At 50.3% G+C, this 22,013-nt stretch overlaps 1 protein-coding gene and 1 long non-coding RNA gene across 6 annotated transcripts in view; one reads left to right on the top strand and one right to left on the bottom strand.

Annotated features, from left to right (window-relative positions):
* The window catches only part of UNC93A (unc-93 homolog A), a 39,958-nt gene that overhangs the window by 10,923 nt on the left and 7,022 nt on the right, over positions 1-22,013 (top strand). For all 5 annotated transcript variants that reach the window (XM_077899723.1, XM_077899727.1, XM_077899724.1 and 2 more), the window contains 7 exons: positions 4,344-4,481; positions 7,354-7,535; positions 8,460-8,689; positions 11,024-11,149; positions 13,614-13,825; positions 15,684-15,819; positions 16,811-16,942. In XM_077899723.1, the coding sequence (XP_077755849.1) occupies positions 4,395-4,481; positions 7,354-7,535; positions 8,460-8,689; positions 11,024-11,149; positions 13,614-13,825; positions 15,684-15,819; positions 16,811-16,942 (1,105 nt within the window). In that variant the 5' untranslated portion in view covers positions 4,344-4,394. The remainder of the gene's footprint in view (positions 1-4,343; positions 4,482-7,353; positions 7,536-8,459; positions 8,690-11,023; positions 11,150-13,613; positions 13,826-15,683; positions 15,820-16,810; positions 16,943-22,013) is intronic.
* Positions 4,196-6,130, bottom strand: LOC144315300 (uncharacterized). Its single transcript, XR_013381044.1, has 2 exons — positions 6,003-6,130; positions 4,196-4,727 (listed from the first exon to the last, which is right to left on the bottom strand). It is a non-coding gene; the product is annotated as an uncharacterized LOC144315300 (long non-coding RNA).

Genomic DNA, 22,013 nt, shown 5'->3' with positions numbered 1-22,013 from the left:
AGCTATACTATAAAACAATAGTCATTGAAAGAGTATGGTACTGGCATGAAAGCAGATGAATAGAACAATGAAACAGAAATGAGAACCTAGAAATAAACCCAAACATTAATTAACTAATGTTTGACAAGGGAGCCAAGAATATTCAATGGAGAGAAGAGTCTTTTCAAAAAATGGTGCTGGGATAATTGGATATTCACATGTAAAAGAATGAAATTGGGCCCATATTTTACTCCACTCACAAAAATTAATACTAAATGGTTTAAAGACATAAATATAAGACCTGCCACCATGAAACCCCTAAAATAAAATAAAGAATAAAGCTCCTTGACATGAGTCTTGGCTGTGAAGTCTGGATATGACACCTACCACACAAGCAACAAAATCAAAAAATAAATGAGTGCAACTATATCAAACTAAAAAGCTCTACACAGCCTAAGAAACCATCAGCAAAGTGAAAAGAAAACCTATGAAAGGGGGAAAATATTTGCAAACCATATATCTGATAAGGGGTTAATACCCAAAATACATAAAGAACACGTATAACTCAACAGCAAAAAACAAACAAATGAACAAAAAACAATTCAAAAATGGGCAAAGGACCTGAATAGCAATTTCTCCAAATAAGATACATCAAAAGCCAACAGGTATGTGTAAAAATGCACAATTGCTCGAATCATCAGGAAAATATAAATCAAAACCACAAGGAGATATTACCTCACACCTGTTAGAATGGCCATCATCAAAAAGACAACAGGTAACAAAAGCTAGCATGGATGTGGAGAAAAGGGGCCTTTATGCACTGTTGATAGGAATGTAGGTAGGTGCAATCACTGTGGAAAACAACATGGAGTTTCCTCAAAAAATTAAAAATAGGGGCACTTATTTTTAGGTGACCACGGGGTGGCTCAGTGGTTGTGCATCTGCCTTTGGCTCAGGGTGTGATCCTGGAGTTCTGGGATCAAGTCCCACATCGGGCTCCCCGCATGGAATCTGATTCTCCCTCCGCCTATGTCTCTGCCTCTCTCTCTCTGTGTCTCTCATGAATAAATAAATAAAATATTTTTTTAAAAAAAGTTAAAAATAGAATTACCATATGACCCAGCATTCTCACTTCTGGGTATGTATCCAAAGAAAATGAAAACACTAAACTCAAAAATATACCTGCACCTGCATGTTCATAGCATCATTATTTATAATAGCCAAGATATGGAAACAACCTAAGTGTCCATTGATGGATGAATGGGTAGATAAGGTGTGTATATAGGTACAATGGAACATTATTCAGCCATAAAAATTTGGAACTCCTACCATTTGTGACAAGATGGATGGACTCTGGGGATCCCTGGGTGGTGCAGCGGTTTGGTGCCTGCCTTTGGCCCAGGGCATGATCCTGGAGATCCGGGATCGAATCCCACGTCGGGCTCCCGGTGCATGGAGCCTGCTTCTCCCTCTGCCTGTGTCTCTGCCTCTCTCTCTCTCTCTCTCTCTCTGTGTGATTATCATAAATAAATAAAAAAATTTTTAAAAAAAAGGAAAAGAAAGAAAGAAACCCATTCCTCCTAAAAAAAAAAAAAAAAAAAGATGGATGGACTCTGAAGGCATTATGCTAAGTGAAATAAGAAAGAGGAAGGCAAAAATTGTATGATCTCCCTTATACATATAATCTCAAAAAATAAGATTTAAAAACTTAAAAACCAAAATCAAAGGAAAAAAGACTTGTGGTTACCAGAAATAGAGGGTGATGGGAAAATGGAGAAAGGTGGTCAAAAGGTACAAACTTCCAGTTATAAGATAAATAATTACTAGGGATGTGAGGTAAAGCATGATAACTATAGTTAATACCGCTGGATTTATGTCTTGGAAATATAGGAAAGTTTTTAAATTCTAAGAGTTCTCATCACAAGAAAGTGTTTTTTTTTTCTCTTTCATTTTCTTTTTATTGTATCTTATATGAAAAGTTGGATGTTAGCTGAATCTATTGTGGTAATTATTTTCCAATAGATGTAAATCAAACCACCATGCTGCATACCTCAACTTATTTTTTTTTAAGATTTTATTTATTTATTCATGAGAGACACAGAGAGAGGCAGAGACACAGGCAGAGACACAGGCAGAGGGAGAAGCAGGCTCCATGTAGGGAGCCCAACGTGGGACTGGATCCTGGGACTCCAGGATCACACCCTGGGCCAAAGGCAGGCTCTAAACCGCTGAGCCACCCAGGGATCCCTATACCTCAACTTAGACAGTGATGTATGTGAATTATTTCATGAAAACTGGGTGGGGTGAGTATTTTGTTCTGCTAAAGAGCCAAGGCAGATTGTAAAATACTTTTCATTTAAAAACTCACTATTATAACAGATAAAAGGGAAGAACTAGGAGGGACAGTAGAAGCAGATAGGATTAAAGCAATTATTTTCCAGCAAATTCCTGACTCCCAGAAAGACAGCTAGAGGGACAGGGATGGATGTGGCTTGCAAAGACGGAGCACAATGAGGCTTCGCTGCAGAAACACAGAGCCAGAAGGGTAGCTCCCTGGGGTCGCTCCCCAGAGTCCCCAAATCCCAGAAGATGGTTCTGGTACGTTTCAACAGTGGGTAACAAAAGAAAACCTCAGTTGTGTCTTGTAAGATTACAGTGGACATCAATGGCGAATAGTTGTAGACAGACCAGAACTGAAGTGAGCTAGAATGTTGCTGAAAATAAGGAAGTCAGAATTCATTGATCTGTAAGATTGGTGTGAGAAAGTCCATTTTATGCTAAGTATTATATTTTTTAAAAAACTGACGCAAGTGATATTTTCTCTGAAAGTTAAAATGTCATCTTAGCCAATTAACATTTCCTGGTGATGGCTCTGTGTTAGGGATATCCAGGGCTTTCACAATGATCAGCTTCTTGAACTTTTGCAACTCTCCTTTTTCAAGAGGAGGCAGGTTTGGAGAGTGGTGTGATTTCCCTGAGACTCCCCAGCAGAGAGGTGGCAGGTTAGTGTTTGAACCCACAGGTCTCATTTGTTTCCATGTTAGTGTCTTTTACTGGCCTATGCTGTTTGCATGTCTGTATTAAGCATGACTATCCACATTTTTTCAGTACATAAAACCATTATTTTCCTAAAGATTTTATTTTCACAAGAATAAATTAAGCTGCAAGGGCTTTATCATGTTCTTCAAACAGAATAACATGCTCCCATGAATGGCGTCACCAACACGTTATGTTCACCAACACCGCAAGGCTTTTCTTATGGGTCCAAACTAAATAAAAGTCACTGACTTCACAGAACTTAGGAAACAATCTTCAAACATAAAGTTCACTAACAATTGAAAAAAACAGTTGAACAAACGATTGGATAAACCAGTGATTTGGCTTATTAACTGTGAGATACGGGGTAAGTTGTTTAAAGCCAGATGGGTGCTGCCCAATACGGTAGCCACTGCCAGGCAGCTATTTAAATTTAAATTAATTAAAATTAAGTGCAGTGATGAGTTGAGTTCCTCAGTAGCACTAGCAACATTTCAACTGCTCAATAGCCACATATAGCCCGTGGTTGCCATGGATAGTGCAGAAAGTTCTCTTGAACAGCACTGCTGTCTTCCAAAAATCCAAAATCTGTGACCTGCTCTGAAGCTCAGCTCCCTGTCTGGTAATATCCGAGAGTTCCAATGATAATTATCACAGCTCTACTTTGGGGCAACACAAAACGATGCATGTAAAGTGCTTTGCATATTGTAAAATGTTATACTCAGGAGGTGTGATCTTTTTTTTTTTTTTTTAATTATTGCAGTGTTGTAAAATCATGCAGTCTTTGAGAAACCCATATTTTGGCCCTTGGTTCTCACAATCATGTTAAGTTGTTTTCAGAAGTTGAGCTATATATATCTTGAAGCTGACATTTCTATTTTGTTCTTTAAGACTGAAGTATATCCACATTCTGCACCACTGACCATTTCTTTTAATACGAAAAGGTACCATTATACGTATATATAATGTAATTATATTATACATGTAATGTATTGTATTATATGTCTATAATATGAAAATCATTGTTTCACTGTAAGGATTATATCTTCTAGAAATTAATAGGGAACAAGTGCAACCACTTACAAGCTGATAAAAGTCCTAATCTTTTGCCCTGTTAGAAAGTGGTTATTGCAGGTTACAGAGAAGGTGAATGAATAACAACCCCCAGGGTGCCTCATGGTGTCAGTGATAACCAGGTTTATTAACTCACAGTGGCCCTAATGACCTGCACGCCTCTCACTTAGACGAGAGAGAGAGAGAGAGAATGTCACTCCCTGGGACTTCTTGGGATGGATTGCTTTTCCTGTATCCCTACTGGTTTCTTTCAGGGAGCTCTGAATCTATGTGCCCACTGATGGTTGAAACGTTTAATCAGCATAATGGAAAGAAGCCTGAAGAATGTCCTCGTGGTTTCTTTTGGATTTCTGCTTCTCTTTACAGCCTACGGAGGTCTGCAGAGTCTGCAGGTAAGTGAGAACACTTCTGAATGGACATTTGTCTCCTGGCCTCCAAGAATCTCCTTGGTCACAGAAGATGAGGAATGTAGGATTTCTCATTAACCAATTCACTCCCAAATCCTGTCAAACAGTGGTTTTTATGTGCGAGCTTGCAACGCACAGCCCCACCCATTCCAGCTGACTGTGTGCTTGACCCTTGGATGAGGGGTGTGGGTCCTGGGTTAGTGATGTGATAAGACTTTCTTTGCCTTTGGACTGTTAAAGGAAGAGACACCGGATCAATCATTGTGAATTCTATGGTTTCATGACTTTGGCTTTGTGGTTTGGGTAGTAATGTGAATTTATCAGATTTCATCAGACTGTATAGATTTAGGCCAAACAGTGAACTTGGCCAAGCTGGTTTCTGTCAGTTTGAACTCCATGGCATTCTTTCCTCCTTGGGCCTCTCTAAATGGCTGCAGCAGAGGTCACATGTGCCTACTAGAGGATGTGCTATATTTTCCCCAGACGGTTACTTTTTTTTTTTTTTTTTCTGAAGTGTAGTTGCTGTGGGGCAGAAGCCCAGGGAGAGCAGATGCTCCCTACCCCCTTCACACCCAGATCCTCCCCAGTCCACCTGGGCTCCTTGGGTGTAGAAGCATGTGTGACCATTGCTGAGGTCCCCTCTTTCTGGAAGACCAGAGAAGTTCGAGAACCAGACCTCCAGCTCTGGCATGGAACAATCTCACCCATCCACTTTCCCTACCTTCTGTCCCAGCCCTAACTTGCCATATTTCTTTGCTTGCTGATCCAGAATATGTCAATATGGTTTCACTGGGACAGTTGTCTCCATCAGTCAGGACTGAGCTAAGCAAAAGAAGGCAATGACGTGGACAGAAGTGACCTTAGGCCTGGCTGTGTCCCCACGATGTTGGGAGCATCTGCCTGTCCCTGTCATTTCCTTCAGCTCTCATCTGACCGGCGCACACGGTCCCAGGATCCCCAAGGTCCCAGCCAGACTCGCCCCAGGACCCAGGCATGCACTTACACAGCCTCCCCCTACAGCAGCTGGGCCCTCTCACTCCTGTGGCTAGTGACCTCCTACTAGTCTTTCAGATCTCCACTTGGATGTCACCCCCTTCTCCCCTTCCCTGACCCCTGGAACCAAAGTCCCCGGATGTGTTGCTCTGGTGCTGTGGCAGGCACCGCATTATGCCTGTGTGAGTCCATGATGCTAGGAGGATGGCCACCACTCCATGACCATGTCCCCCTGACAGCACATAGGATGGGTAACTCTGTGAGTGAAAGTCATCGGCTCAGGCTAACCTCCAGTTTAACTCCCTTCCCAGGTTCTCCATGGGTTTAAAGATCCAACCCTACTCCCCAGGATTGAACCGAGACTACTCGTGCTCTAGTCTGGCAGGCTGCCCAGCCTCACTCCCCCAGAAGAGCTTAACGGCTCTGGCCAAAGCAGCTCAATGTTCTCTGCTGCCTCTCAGCTGAGGACAAGGCCCATGAAAACTCATCACCTCCCACCCTTCCTCAGGTTACCCTCTCATCCTCCAGATCTCACTTGGCCTTCACTCCCTCTAGACAGTCTTCCTGACTCCACTGGGCTGGCCCCTGAGCTTCCCTTGCAGGACTCAGGCCTATTGCAATGGCCTGTTTGCTGGTGTTACTGACCCCTGTCGGCTCCTGTCCACCATGTACTCCCGGATGGCAGTGGCTGTCATAATTTCCTTTGTTTCACTAGAGCAGTGCACAGAGCCTGTACTGGTAAGTGCTTAAGGCTACATTTGTTGAATGACTTGAGTGAATGTCCTACTTGCTTATATAAGCAGGTCTTGCATGATCCAAATTCCACATGCACACATACTTATCCTCATACATGTGTTTTGCAGGCCTGCTCCCCTAACACATGCAGATACAGGCGACTGAACGTGGCCATTTACATAGAAAAGACCTTTGTTTTTAAAATTTGATTCCCACTTTGTCTACTGAGATCTGTCTTCCTTTGCAGTGGTTTGCAGTAGAATTAGATTATGAGTGACTAATATACCTTGCCGATTTGCAGCAGCACCATGCCTAGAAGAGAAATTCCAGTGCACAGAAGTGCTGCACGGTTGTCATTAACATGGAGGAGCTGAGCTCAGTAATACGGGATTTCATACGTTTGTGTTAAGGAAACAAAAGTCTCAGGCTGAACCAACTCTCACTCCACACTTCTGGCAACAAGAATCATAAGCAGAAATTTCCAGATAACCCCCACATCATGGAAAATGAACACTCAATTTCTATCTTCTAACAAGATTTCAGAATTTTCATGGGATTAGCTGTTGTTACTTTCAGTTTCAACTAATCCACAAATATACTGTTATGTACCTGCTTTGGGCAAGGCATGGGGAGAGATTTGGAAAAAACAGAACAATTTCCCATGTTCCAAGGGATCTTTGTCAGCTGGGGTGACATCTTGGGTCACAAGGGTGTGTGTGCTAGGCGTTAGATGAAATTCTAGCTAAAGGATCAAAGCTGAGGTCTCCATGGACCACATTATCCATGGGCCCTTGGAGACCCTTTATCTGCACTTGAGCACCCTTTGGAAAGCGAGGACAAGAAGGAAGGTCAGGGCACCCCAAGGGGTGGGGAAGGAAAGGAAGAGAGAAAGAAGAGAGAAGCCTGGAGTGCTGGAGTATCCAGCACCTGGGCCTCAGGCTTCCCCTCTTCAGAGTCTCTGGCAGCAGCTGACCCTCTGTTGGGACTGTGCTAGTTTCCACTCTCGCCGCACCTGTCAGCTGGGAAGCCACAGGAAGCCTGTTGTGGCTGTCTCAGGAACCTAGTGGTGACCCAGAGCTCTTCCCCTTGGCGGTGGGCCCCTCTGACCAGGGTGGTTTTGTCCCCACAGAGCAGCCTGTACAGAGAGGAAGGCCTGGGCGTGACAGCACTCAGCACGCTGTACGGCGGGGTACTTCTGTCCTCCATGTTCCTCCCGCCGCTCCTGATTAAGAAGTTTGGCTGCAAATGGACCATCGTCGTCTCCATGTGCTGCTACGTGGCCTTCTCCCTGGGCAACTTCTATGCCAGCTGGTACGGCCCACACAGCTCACGCCCCGCTTCTGGGTCATGCCTCAGGCTCAGCTGCTCGGGCGCACATGGCTGGACGTGCCCAATGACACCCCATTGCTCCCACTTCAAAATGAGTGCCATTCCCTAAAATTCCTCTCTGTTTCTGGGATAGGAAACTGTGGAGGCTTTTCTCCCATTTTTTTCCCATCAAGATGTCTCTGTCCATTTTGCTGTGCCCATTTCTTCCCCTAAGTCCCAGCCTGACCTCCCCTCAGGCCTGTTCTGGGCCTTGAGCTTCCCTCTCTGTCCCAGGGCCCTTTTGTGACCACAGTGATGAAAGCTAGAAGATGTCCAGGGTGCATTTCAGGAGACTTAGCAGAATGTGACCAATGGACCCACCACCACACCCTCATCATCACAGAAAGTGGACGTGGCAGGGCTGGAACTAGACGTGCAGGGGCCCATGAGAGGGGTTCTCAGTGACCAAGCTCTAAGGGCACTGGCCCCACACTCTTATTCAAAAGAACACACCTGTCAAGCATCTCTTTGGAGGGATGCCCATTGACATCCCAGACATAAGATTATGGTGACTTCACATTCTTCTTTTTCTTATTGCCATAGAGTTTTCACCAATCAACCAATCACTGTTTCAATAAATAAATAAATCATTTTTTAAAGGTATAGCTGTTAGAAATACTCAGAAACCATACAGCCTTACTTGTAATCCCAGTTTATAAGTAGTTGCTTTCAAATGCAAAGTTCACAGGCAATGAATTTCTCTCTTGCAAATGAACCTGAATCAGAAATGGTGCTGGGTTTGGTCATTTATCTGAGTCTGATGGATGGTGAATCCATCAATCTAGCCAATCCATAAACATAATAATGCTTACAGGGGACTAAGCATGGTGTTTCCTTCTTCACAGAGGTAAGCATTTTGTTTTTCAGGTACACCTTGATTCCCACCTCCATACTGCTGGGCCTTGGGGCTGCCCCTCTGTGGTCCGCCCAATGCACGTACCTCACAATCATGGGAAACACAGAAGCAAAGAATGTGGGAAAAGTTGGCAGAGACGTGGTGAACCAGTATTTTGGCATCTTCTTTCTCATATTCCAGTCATCCGGTGTTTGGGGCAACCTGATCTCATCACTGGTGTTTGGCCAGACACCCACTCAAGGTAAAAGAAAACGGTGGTCAGTGATGGCACCTGAGAAGGTCCCCCATCCCATTTACACACATCTTTATTCCACGACCAGAGCAGGTGAGCCACCTGAAGACGTGATTCTCACCTGCCTGCGGCCCAGCCTCTCCTGGTTCCCAGCTGTTCTCCAGGATGGTCTGTGTAGATCTGAGGGTCTGTCGTCCACAAGGGCCCCAACCATTCTGGTCCTGCCCTCCCAGGGCCAGGGGGAAACCCCTGAAGAGCAGAGCCCAGGGGAAACAGAGGGTCACTGCCAGTGGAACTCGGGTTCATGGAGCCATCACTATCCTTTTAGACTAAGAATGAGTTTGATTGATTTATCATCCCACTGATCTGATCCACTGTCCAGAGTCTTAAACATTTCACATAAGACCAATTGACCCTTAACTGATGTCAACATTTGACAGCTGGTGTCTTAACTCACATCTTTCCTTGCCCTTGCCCAGACACGGATATAAGGTGTGTATCTGTTTTATGTCTGCACCCTTGGATGTCTGAGGATTTAAACCAAGGGCAGAGGAAATAAATCTCTTCAGTGCTCACAGGCAACCTTTATTCTTAGGGGGGTGGGGGGAGGAGGGGAAGGTTCTGACTCCTGACTCTCTTTTTTTCTTTTTTAGAGTCCTTTATTCCATTTTTATTTTTATTCCAACTCCTCATAGTAGAAGTGAGGCCTTTGTACACTAATGCTGTTTCATCCATATGAACAGTTAGAGAACATCTATTTGTTGATGATTACTACTATTCAGCACCTTGGCCTTTCGTAAAATGTCTTAGACAATACAAAATGTTACATTTATTTTTCCCATGAAATCAAATTATTGTAATTCTAATCTCTCAGAGTTAATAAATAGATTTGTAATGTGTATGAATATCTATAGGATTCCCAAACATGTGATTTATATTGGTTCTAATCAAAAGGATTTATTTTATTCTTTTCTCTACAATGGATTATTACTCATCCATAAAAAAAGAACAAAATCTTGCCATTTGCAATGACATGGCTGGAGCTAAAGAGTATTATGCTAAGTGAAACAAGCTAGAGAAAGACAAGTATCATATGATGTCACTCATGTGTGGAATTTAAGAAACAAAACAAACAAACATGGAGGTGGGAGGAAGAGAGGCAAACCAAGAAACAGACTCCCAATGTTAGAGAACAAACAGATGGTTATCAGAGGGGAGATGGGTAGGGATATGGGTTCAATAGATGATGGGGATTAAGGAGGGCACTGGTTGTGATGAGCACCAGGTAATGTGTGGAAGTGCTGAATCACTAAATTCTACACCTGAAACTAGTATCACACTGTATTTTGAATAACTTTCTCCCATACTGACTCCTGACTCTAATCAGGATTAGTCCTATCTCTGCATCGTGGTCCTCGGTCCTGCTCTTCCCTATAAAGTCCACCTTTAGGAAACTCCAAAATCCTCCCTCCCCTTTTTCTCATGTGATGCCATCACTTGCTAAGTGCATCTGAAGAAGGGAAACCATTGGGTTGATGGATACCTGATTTTTACTCATTATTGCTATCAATAATCCAACAGAAACTGAGATTAAGGGTCAGTCTACAACACACCTGGCGTGAAACGGAGTGAAGAGATTTACTTTTAATGACATTCAGGCAAGAGAGCTTAATTCTCCAAGTGATCCCAGGACAAAGACTCCGAGGAGTGAGGCATCCCCAGAGCCCTGCAAGCCTCCTTCGCCTCCCTCGACCTCTGACCTCCCTCCAAACCACCTCTCGTTCTTTGGGCTGTGGCTCTCACCAGTCGAGGGGGACTTTCAGAGTTCTATGTGATGAAATTTCTATTATGACAAATGCTCTTTCTTCCATGACATCTTCCCCCCTCTCCCCAGCACCTCAAACATGGTCTGAGAGTCATTGACAGTGCACATTTTATTCTTTCAGCAGATAGGGAAACTAACACTCAGAAGGGGTGTGAAATGACCTACCCAAGGTCGTGGAATCTGAAAGAGAACCCAGCAGTTCTGACACCTATTCTAATGTACCTTATTTCTTCTTGATTCTTCTGGAAACGTTGAGCATGTTCATTATGTCCAGAAAGTAATATAACAAGCAACTAGCATTTATTACACCTTTGTCCAGGGTCTTAAAATGTGCGCCTAAGGGGAAGGGTGATTTGAGGTAGCTGGTCAAACAAACCCATGTCCCATGCTCTTGACCTATGGTCACCCTTGCTTTGAGGGTGTCCAGGCTCTTGTTAGCTACATATTTCATTCCTCCCGCCCCTCATCCTGTCAGTTCCCCACATTCTCACATCATCTTTTTGCTTCCAACTGCACAGAGGCCATCCCAGAGGAGCAGCTTCTGTCCTGTGGGGCCAGCGACTGCCTGATGGCCACAGCGCCCACCAACAGCACCCAGCGTCCCTCGCAGACTCTGATCTACACCCTGCTGGGCATCTACACGGGTATGTGTAGAAAAAGAGTATCTTCCCAAAGTATAAATATTCCTGCAAAATGAGTTCAGCTGGGTTGTACTTTGGTATTTTTCGTACGAAATCCAATACAGCAGAACAGGGCTGTCTGACGGTTTCCTATAATGATAGAATCATTTTTCTTTTGCGAAGCCCAATACAGTGGCCAGTAGCTACATGTGCTTGCTTATATTTTTATTAACTAAATTAAAAATACTGTTCCGAAGTCACAATGGTGAGGATTGAGACTGTGCTGTGGTCTCAAGGCACAGCTCAGGCCACAGAAATGCATCTTCTGCACCCTAAGCTCCTGTGTGAGATTCCCCTCATCAACACGCAGCCCTCTGAGCGTCCCCCTGCATGAAAGCAACATGGGTCCCCACTGTGGTTCCCAGTAGCCACCCCAGACCCAGAGCACATGATGCCCACCTCCTGGTTCACACAATCCAGCAGCTTAGGGGAGCGCGGTCTGGACATTTATGTGAAACAGGGACCATGCCTTTGTTCCGGGGAGAAACTCTCTTATTATTCAGATCCTGGCTTCCTTGCAGAGTTTCATGGGTCTTCTTTCTGTAAGCAAGGCCATGTTACCATAAAGACACACACATAAAAGGAATGGAGAACCAGGAAAAGAGAATTCTACTCCCCAGGGTAATTTTCCATGATTTCCTCTGTCCTCAGGATGATATTCCTTGCAAAGCCATTCTCTTTAGTATATTCGATGAGCGACACCAGCACATTCATGCCCCTTTGGCAGGTTCTGGGTCACGGGACAGCTCTGGACACACACACATTTTTACTTTTCCTAGCAAAAATGTGGTTTCTGTACCATGATCCACCTCTCGTGAGTGCCTTGTGGCTCTCGTCCTGGGATAATGCGTGTCCTGAGGGCTTCGTGTGCCTGCCCACGGTGGGAGGCCATGGTCCTGAGTCCCTGGGGAGCTGACACGACTCCTCCATGTGATTACGCACAACCTATGGATGGGCTGCTCTGGAAGCTGCTTCACAATTGAGGTGCCTGAGACCCCATAAGGGCGGCTCTAATGATTTGGTGGCACTTATGGCTCTCGAGAAAACTAGTGACCACGTGTGACCTTGGCACGAGCTCAGCAGACCTCCACGTGGTGTTTAATGAGCATTGTCAAAATGCAGTTGTACCGACCTGGGGAGAAGGATTGTGTTTAGCCGGGAAGACAGTGGCTGCAGGACAGCAATAAGGCTGAGAAGTCAGCTGTCACATCTGTGGGGGGAGCCCACTGAGGGGCTATGGGGTCAGGCTTCACCAGCTCTGCCCACCACCTGGCAGAGAGCTGCTTTGTAGACCTGGCGGTCTCGGGGACGCCCGGCCCATGGGCTGCAGTGGGACGGACCTTGTGTCACATGAGCTGGTGAGATGAAGCAAAGAGAAAAAATAATTCAAGTCACCTTTAGAGGCTGACAGGTCTGACCCATCGGACTAGACGTCGTGGCTTAAAGCTGTTCTGAAGGGTTTCCACTGCCTTTCAGAGAAGGAAGCATCAGGCTCTTGAATGAACCTGTGGCTCCTGGAGCGCTGGGTGTCATTCGCGTTGCCAGAGAGAAGGAACCAGGGACAGATATGCAGCTATCACGAGCCCAGTAAGGAATGAGACAGTTTCTTGGTAAAGATGAAAAGGAATAAATAAACACTAGCCCTCCATCCAAATAATGAAGAGGCACAAGGCACAGAAAGAGGTGCGGTCACACCTCCTGGACTGTGAACGCGCAGGGTCCCCTCTATGGGGACGTGAATCTTTGCCTTGAATAAAATGTGTTTGCATCGTCAGCCCATCCATGTGGTTCAAAGCACACCCACTGTGAAAGGGAAAGCCCCCCCTGCATCCCTCCCCACCCTCCTGGGCCCCCAGTCTCCCCCCACCCCTGTGGCCTGTAGTTCCTGGACACAGAGCAGCACATGTGACAGCGCCCCCCTCCGCCTTCCCCTCTGAAAACAGCGCAGCCCTGCACCCCAACTCCCCAGCTGCTCCCCATGGGTCCCCCTTAGCATTTAGAGTTGCTTCGTCTCCCATCTTCGAATGTGCAACATCCCCTCACGTTCGGGACGCCCCGCAATGCATGCACCCAGTTCCCACCGCAGGACATTAGGGGAAACACATTTGGAATAAACACAAAGCTTAGCAAGGGATAACCTTTTGGGACTCGAAATCCTGAGAAGGGAGCCCAGCTGTTGCTGGAAGTTACCTGAGGGTGAGGACAAGGGAACAGCCTCGGTTGAGGGCACCGAGGACCTCAGGGCCTGGCGGGGTTTGTGCTGCAGGCCAGAGGCCCTGGTCAGGCTCGGCAGCCTCGTTTCATGGCTTAAATGAGGATATTTGAAATAGATGCCCCAAAGGGGAGAAGGAAGTAAATCAGTGCCACATAGCCAGGACTTCCCGGCTCCTGCGAGCACCCCAGCACCCCCCCTCTGTCCTCCCTGCAGGGAGCGGTGTCCTGGCGGTCCTGCTTATAGCCTTATTTCTCGAGCCCATCAAAGATGCTCAACAGAAAAGCGAAGGAGAGAAGAAATCATCTTTCTGGTCCACCCTGCTGTCGACCTTCAAGCTCCTTCGAGACAAGCGCCTGCGCCTACTGGTGCTGCTGCCGATGTACAGCGGATTTGAGCAAGCCTTCCTCGCTGGCGACTACACCAGGGTACGTACGAGAGCACCCAACACCTGCGTTTGCGTGTCGCGGGGGCTGCTGGGGGCGCGCCAGGCCCTTCCCGGCCGTGGGAGAGCAGAGTTTATGGTTCAGCATCTCAGCTTCCAGGCTACTTCCACCCCCTGGAGCTTGGCCTTGTCCGGAGGGCCCACCTCCTGGTTGAGATGTGTCCTTAGGGAAAGGGCCTGAGCTGTGCGGCATCATGTGTAACACTTCCTTGTGTTATGCCTGCCTGCACCTCACCCTATGCCCGTATTTTAGGGAAAAACGTGAAACCCATGAGTTACACCGAGTGACACTGGGATTCCTTCTCATGCTAGTTTTCAAATTGTGCATTTCAATCTGGAAATGGATGTGGCTCTGGGGCACTGTGGCCCTGTCTTTCTCTAGATGCCCGCCTGCCCACTTTGTGCATAGGGAAGGCCTCATGGGGGCAGGCTGGCAGAGGGACACCTGTCTCCCGGGGCTGGCACATCAGGAACACAGGGCCACCATCCACCACTGTCCCTCGTGGCCGTGGCGTGCTCACCAAGATTCTGTTTCCACGGCTCCCTGCCCCTGTGCTGTCCTTTCCTGAAGACCCTCCTAGGGTGCCATAGGAGGGACGCCGTAAACTAGGCTGTTAGAGAGCAGAGATCCCCTTTCCAGAAAGTGCTACGTAGGACCTGGGGCAGCCAAGGGGCCACAGAGCCAGGACAAGTCCACTCCTCCAGGATTGTCCTTCCTTGACCAGGAAACGTCTACCACTCCGTGCCTACCGCAGCTCCCTCCCTGGTAGACGTGCCACACTAGCAAGATGCCCAGTTAAATTCAAATTTCAGGTCGCCACCAACATCTTTTAGGACATGTACGCTCCGTGCAGGATTCGTGGGTCCTAGATTCTCTCCGGCAGCCCCTGCTCCCGGGACAGTCTTGCTGGAGGGTCTTGGAGTTCCAAAGACCAATGACAGAAATGACAAAACAGCCCTTTCGCATTTGGCCACGTCCCCTCTACGTGGAGTGGGACCTCAGCCATGGCCCCTGCCGTCCCAGAGCAGTGGGGCTTCCTGTCCAGCCTGCCCATCTGTGTGTCTGTCCTGATTCTTCCCGGGGATGGGAGTGGCCGGTGTGGGCGTGAGGGCACTGGGTCCATGCAGAGGTCCGTGCCCTCTGTACCCCGCAGTCCCACGCAGGAGAACTCCTTTCTTCTTCTCTCTGCAGAGATTCCCTTCATTTTCTTCACATTTGCTTATTTTCTATTAGGATTTTATTTTATTTGTAGAGCTCTTTCCGGTTCACAGCAAGGTTGACAGAAGGTGTCAGGAGCCCCATATGGCCCAGCCCCACACATGCACAGTCTCCCCCATTATAACGTCCCTCCCCAGAGGGGGCGTCATCATCACCCCCGTAAGGGGTCACTCTGGGTGCTGTGCGGCCCCGGGAGTTTGGACAGAAGTATCAGGACACACGTCCACTGTTTTGGGATCACGCAGAGTGGCTGCCCCAAGCATCCTCTGTGCTCCACCTGTTCCATTCATCCCTCCCACCTTCTGCTAACCGTCTGGTGTGCAGAACGGGAAATGACCAGCCCCACTAGGAATTGCTCAGATTAGCCCCTAATTCCTAAGGAGAGCGACATAGGCAAAGGATGCGCAAGGACGCTTCTGTGCAGGTGTCCTTGGGGGTTCCTGCCGGGCATGAGCGTCTCCTCTTCCGCCAGGTGCCGTGAGGCCACCATGAAAGTCTGGGCCCGTCCAGCACGTTGGCTGTCCCACGGCAGACCGCGTGTTAGTGTCAACCGTAACCCCACATCCACACCAACCCCGGGCCCCGAGCCACCAGGTAACGCCCCCTGTGCTTCCTCCCGCAGTCCTACACCACCTGCGCCCTGGGCATCCATTTCGTCGGCTACGTGATGATCTGCTTCTCCGCCACCAACTCGCTGTGCTCCGTGCTCTACGGGAGGTTGTCCCAGTACACGGGCAGAAAGGCCCTCTACGGGCTGGGTAGGCGACCTGTGGCCAGACTCGGGCGGGAATGGGGACCAAGGGGCGGGAGGAAGGCCATGCTCCGCTCAGGAGCGAGTGCATGGGGGCTGAGCACCCGTGCACCGCGGGGAGGCTTCCTGTAGGAGGTGACCCGCCCTCCTGCCTTCTACATTTTTTTATTTAAATTCAACTTGCCAACATATAGTAGAACACCCAGTGCTCATCCCATCAAGTACACGCGTCACCCTCTGTCTCTGTTGGGAAGAAAGAAGAAGCAGAGACAGGGTGAATAATGAGAAACGAGGGCATTGGCAACACAGTTACCCGGCCCCCCAGTCAGGGTCTGAGGTGTCTGCCGCGACGACACGGTGAGAAGGGAGAGTGATGAGCTGACCAGGGGCCGTGTCACCCGCGTAGGTTTTCCCATCTTGTCCCTACGATCGCCCTGTGGCGTGGCCACTGCCCACTTCAGATGCGGAAACCCAGGAACAGGGAGTGTTGTGACAGGCCTGAGGCACACAGCGAAGGCCACAGGCACCTCCCCTCTTCCCTGTCAGCAGCTTCTGGAACGCCCAGAGCTGTTCTTGGGCTACATTGCAGTAATAGAGGCCTCGGTGTCCACGGGAATCAGGCCAGAACTCACGAGCCACCTGGGTAGCATCAGGCGGGTGAGCTGGGTGCCTCTGCCCGCCCCTCCGTGCACCTCCGCACCTGCTGGGGAGCCTCAGGGAGAGGCTGGGGCGCTGCAACCCCCCTCCTTCTGTTACTCTGGGGTCTCCTCAGCCGGGGCACAGTGACACTCCCTGCAGGGAGCAGGGCTCATCACCCCGAGCCCGGCCTGGATGGTGGGGGCCCAGGGGTCTGCAGAGGCTCACCCCCTGCCAGGCTGGAGTATTTCCAGGAGACACTGTTTACCTGTTGAAGCAAACAAAGAGGCTCCTTCACCATCGGGGGTCCCAGCCTCCTGGGGCTGCGCTCACATCCCGGTTTCTGCCCCCCATGTGCACAGGTGCGGTAACCCACCTGTCTTGCATCGTGGCCCTCTTGCTGTGGAAACCTCACCCCGACCAGCTGGCCGTGTTCTTCGTGTTTTCTGGCCTCTGGGGTGTGGCTGATGCCGTCTGGCAGACACAAAACAACGGTGAGTGTCCTGTTCCCGAGTCCCCTCTTGGGGGTCCCTACCTAGGCCAGCCGTGGGGACACATGGTGGGCAGAGGGCCTGCCGTCCCGGGGCCACGTGGGGAAGTGTCGTGCCACCTAGTGATGCTAGAGCAGGAGGCAAGAGGGGGATGTGGCTCTAGGTGCCAGCTTCAGTCCCACGATGCAAAAGGAGGGAATCACCTGCGGATACAACTTTCTTTCCTAAGAATGTCAGGTTCCTCACGGCTTTCTGTTTGCGGAGCGTCCCTGAGCAGGGACGTGGCCATGTGCTGCGTGCTGGAACCATGGGGCTGGAGAGGCCTTCGAGGCACCCCCGGCCCAATGGGGACAGAGGTGTGGGACCTCCGCGTGGAAGAGCGAGCAGGTGCCTGTAACTGCAGCCGACTGAAGGCAGTGGGACGGGGCGTGCGGTGCCCTGGGAACTGAGCTGGGGGCGGTTGGGGCTTCATTTGGGGTCAGGCCTGAGTCAGACCCTGGCTGGCTGTACTCGGGCGGGGCTGCTGTGTAGGAGGCCGGCGGCTGCTGGGGCACCCAGGGGAGGCCGGGGTGCCGGGAGGGAGGCTGCAAGGCTGACCCCACGGTGCAGAGTCCGTGTCCGGTGAGGTCCGCTCCCTGGTTCACAGAGCTGTCTTCTCGCTGTTCCTCCTGGGGCAGGAGGGACATGGAGCTTATGAGGACACAAATCCAATTGAGGAGGACTCTGCCTCAAGACTAGATTGCCCCCAGAGACCCCATCGCCTCACGCTGTCACCTTGGGGTTAGGGTTCACCCTATGAATTTGGTGGACACAACTAATCTGGCCACAGCAGCTGAACATGCTGGGGGCACAGGCTGGGCTAGGTGCTGGGTGAGGTGGTGAGACTGGGGGCCTCAGGGGGGCCCAGGCTGCCCAGGGAAGGCTCCGGCTCTGCTCACCGTCAGTGCAAGCAACAGAAAAGGTGCAAGTGGGAAGCGACAAGGTCAGCCCCACTGGGTTATGGGGGGACAAAGGGCTGCTGCACTAACAGTCCCCCTCATCCCTCGTCCTCATGTCCTGAGAGAAGATGAGACAGATCTGCATCGAGGCAGCCACAGCACAGAGCAGGAGAGGAGATGCAGGTGGAGGCAGAGCTCGGAGCAGGAAGCCGAGGGGCCGGTGGGTAGGTGGGACGTGTGGCTGCAGGCACAGTGTCCCCAGGATGGGGGTACAAAGGGCAGATGAGCAAAGGCAGAGAGACAACACTCAGCACTGAGGCGTGGTTGTTGGTAGGGTTCACTGCTCTCCATGATTGCATTTGGGTTCAGAGTTAGGGACCATGCTAAGAATGGGGGAGGATGGCAAGCGGCCGGGGAAGGAGAAGGTAGGGGAGCTGAATGAGGACATGAGGACAAGGAATGAGGGGGACAGGACGACAGAGGGGTCCCCGTTGGCTAGACAAAGGCTGCCCTTTATATGCAGACCAAGAGACGGGAGTGGGGGTGAAGAGCCACGGGGGCCTTGTCACCATGGGGAGAGGAGTCAGCAGGGTTCCCATGGAGAGCCAGCCAGTGACAACGTGACAGACGGCGTGACTGCGGTCACTGCGTGCCTGGTGCCGTCAGTCCTGGGGATTGTGCTCCGGAACTGAGCCCGCCAGCCGGGCGGCCGGTTAGGCAGTCTCTGAGGCAAGCCAAGAGGGCAGAGTGTGCGTGAGCATGTGTAGAGCCCGAGACCCAGCCACCCACAAAACAGAGGACAGGAGGCTGTGACAGGGCACCAGCCGGCCTTACGGGGTGCCGCGTGACACAGAGGCCACCAGGAGTCAAACCACGAGGTGTCTACGGGCCGCAAGGCGCCCCAGGGATGCGCAGTGGGAGAGACAAAGTAGAGGCGGGCAGGTGACAGCACAGGGGTCAGGGGGCCTGGCCCTGACAGCAGGGACGCACACACAATGCTGGGCTGCTGCACCTAAGGGTTCAGGGTGGGGTGCTGTCCACGGAGCAGCACTGTCCCACTAAGCCAGGGGCCACCTGCAGGAGGAAAATCGTGGTTACCATGCAGCACAGAACAGCAGGGGTGGCCCGGGTTAGGGGCGAGGGGCCTAAGCCTAGGAGCAGAGGCCCAGTGGGAGGCCAAGGAGGCTGGGTGGGGATCAGAGCAGGCGCTTGGCTGCCCCCAGGGAGGCCTGCTGTGGGAGGCAGCAGTAGCCGAGCCACTGGGGTTTGTGTGTGGGGGACACCTGTGTCCGCTGTGAGTCCTACTCTCTGAGGTGAGATGAGCCATTGCAGGGGGGTGTCAGAGGCACCAGTAGAAGAGAGGCAGGAAGCAGGGGTGTGGGTGGCACGCATACCAGAAGGTGACTGATGGCTTCCATTTGGCAGGGGAGAGTGAAAATGACAACCCTGAGTCCCCAGAGGCCCATCTGCCTGGGACAGGAAGGGGTGCTGGGGGCCCCAGGGTTTGGCTCCAAGGAGAGCCTTGTCCCCAGGTGACATGCCACCCAACCCTGCTCTGGGAAACACGTGTGGGCTAAAAACTGGGTCAACCCAGGCCAACCCGCAGGCAACATCAGGGCAGGAGGCCTGGCTGCTGACCCACACCCAGACCCCAGGGGCCTGGGCTTTGCAGCCTCCCCACCGCCTCAGCTGTGCAGGTGGCTCTCATAAACCTCTGAGGCGTGTGCAAACATGTGTGCGATCAGGGCCGTGATCGCAAGTGGTTGGAGCAAGGTCAGCACCTGGCAGGGCTGGGCTTGAAGTGTCGCTCCAGTAGAAGTGCTGACCCCATGGAGGATTGGTAAAGACAAACGGACGTGAGCTCTGTAGACGGTCCCCAACTGTAAACCAGGGACAGGTCCCATCACGCAGGCAGCATCACAAGAGAATTTCTTTCAACCTCCGCTTGCAGGTGGGAGACACCCGGTGTGTCCCGAGCACCACACGTGCATGTGCCAGCTTGCCCCCGACAGCCGTAGCCGACACCTCTGAGCCCCTGGGAATTTTTCAAGTATTTACACATTACAAGTCAGGTAGGGGGCTGGGTAAGCGGCCGCATAATACCTGGTGCAGCAATCCCCTGGATGTTTCAGGCCACTGCAGCGAAAAGGCTTGGCTTTCTCCCTCGCTGAGACACAGGAGTGATGGCTGTCACTCTCCTCGTCTTGCCGAGGACAGAAGAGCCCGTCAGGATTGTGCAGATGAGGTTAGGTGAGGTCCAGTGAAACCCCCCGGGACCGCTCTGCACCGTGCATGGCCTGAAAGCACGGAATCAGGGGTGCTAAGTTAACATGGATTATCTCTGTCTTTTTGTAAAAACAAAAAGTAAATTTTTTTTTTCAAGGAAAACTCAGTTGTTGGGGAAATGTGATCTTTGCATTATTTGAGAATTTCTTTTGCAGTCTGAGCTCGTGGCCATCCTACCCCAACACTGAGCTACGTTTCAATCACGGCATCCCCCGCAGGCGGACTGCGCCAGGCTCCCTTCGAGCTTGCCACCGGCCGCGTGGCGCACCCACGGGGGCTTTGTATTTACAGAGGCTGCAAATGTTGGGGTAGCTGTTGCCACCTTGCCCCCCAAGAGCAGCCCTCTCCCATTTTTGTTTTTTTAGATAGCACAAGTTGGCTTCCTCGTCTTGTTCTCCCTGAACGTGTGTCTCTTTGAGAGAATACGCGAGGTGAGCCACGTCCTTTCCTAGCCAGTGAGGCTGAACACAACTCAGGCAACGGGACCCTCCTCCCCGCCATCACCTCTCAATTGAAAACCTGGCTTGGAAGTGAACACGGTGCCACCCGAGCCACCCCGGCCCTCCTTCCTGCTGAGGGTTGTGCAACCGCCGCTCCACGATCCCCCGGGGCTCCCGCAGGCTTCAGGGCCACCGATCTGGGCCACTTGCTCTGGTCTGTTCATTCGCTCTGACAGTTCGGGGAAGCCCTGCGCCGTTGCCATGGCAACTGCGTTTGAGATTCAGAATGTCTGGTCTAAAAATACTCTTTTGCCCTGCTAGCTGCCAAAGGGACTGTTCCGGGTTGATAAACACAGAAAACCTGCCTCTCTTACATGCCCGGTTCATATAACCTGTCCTTCCCAAGCAAACGAGACGGCCTGATGACGTGTTCACACCCCCATGCAAGGACAGGAGTCAGTCTCTGGTCACTCCCACCGGTGCCTTCTTGGGGAGGATGAGGCTGGGAGCAAGTCTTCTTTGCTTTTTTTTTTTTTTTTTTTTTTTAAGATTTTATTTATTTGTTTGAGAGAGAGTGAGTGAGCAAGAGAGACCACAAGCAGGGAGAGGGACAGAGGGGGAGGGAGAAGCAGGCTCCCTAAGCAGGGAGCCTGATGCGGGGCTTCACCCAGGACCCTGGGATCATGACCTGAGCCAAAGGCAGAGGCTTAACCTACTGAGCCACCCAGGGGGCTAAGGCTTCTTTTCTTTCTTTCTTTCTTTCTTTTTAATAAATTTTTTTTAAAGATTTTATTTATTTACTCATGAGACAGAGAGAGAGAGAAAGGCAGAGACATAGGCAGAGGGAGAAGCAGGCTCCATGCAGGGAGCCTGACACGGGACTCGATCTCAGGTCTCCAGGATCAGACTCCAGGCTGCAGGCGGCGCTAAACCGCTGTGCCACCGGGACTGCCCTCTTTTCTTTTTAAATAAACTTATTTTGGAATAATTTGAGTTTACAGAAAAGTTACAAAGACAGTATAGAAAGTTCCCATATACCATTGACTTAGTTTCCTCTGATGTCAATATCTTACAAAACAGTGGTACATTTGTCAGAACTAAGAAATTAATGTTGGCACTTGACTCAACTAAAATTTGACTTTATTTGGCTTTCTCCAGTTTTCCCATTTTGTGTGTCCCAGGGTCCCACCCAGAATCCCACCCAGGGTCCCACCCAAGGTCCACCCAGGGTCGCACCCAGAATCCCACCAGGAATCCCATCCAGGGTCCCACCCAGAATCCCACTCAGGGTCCACCCAGGGTCCCACCCAGGATCCCACCTGGAATCCCATCCAGGTTCCACTGAGGGTCCCACCTGGTCCACACAGGATCCCATCCAGAATCCCACCCAGGATCCCACCCAGTATCCCA

The sequence above is a fragment of the Canis aureus genome, chromosome 1, assembly GCF_053574225.1.
Source record: "Canis aureus isolate CA01 chromosome 1, VMU_Caureus_v.1.0, whole genome shotgun sequence".
NCBI classification, from domain to species: domain Eukaryota; kingdom Metazoa; phylum Chordata; class Mammalia; order Carnivora; family Canidae; genus Canis; species Canis aureus.
Note: the sequence above shows the minus strand (reverse complement) of the source record. Positions and strands in the feature narration are given on the sequence as shown.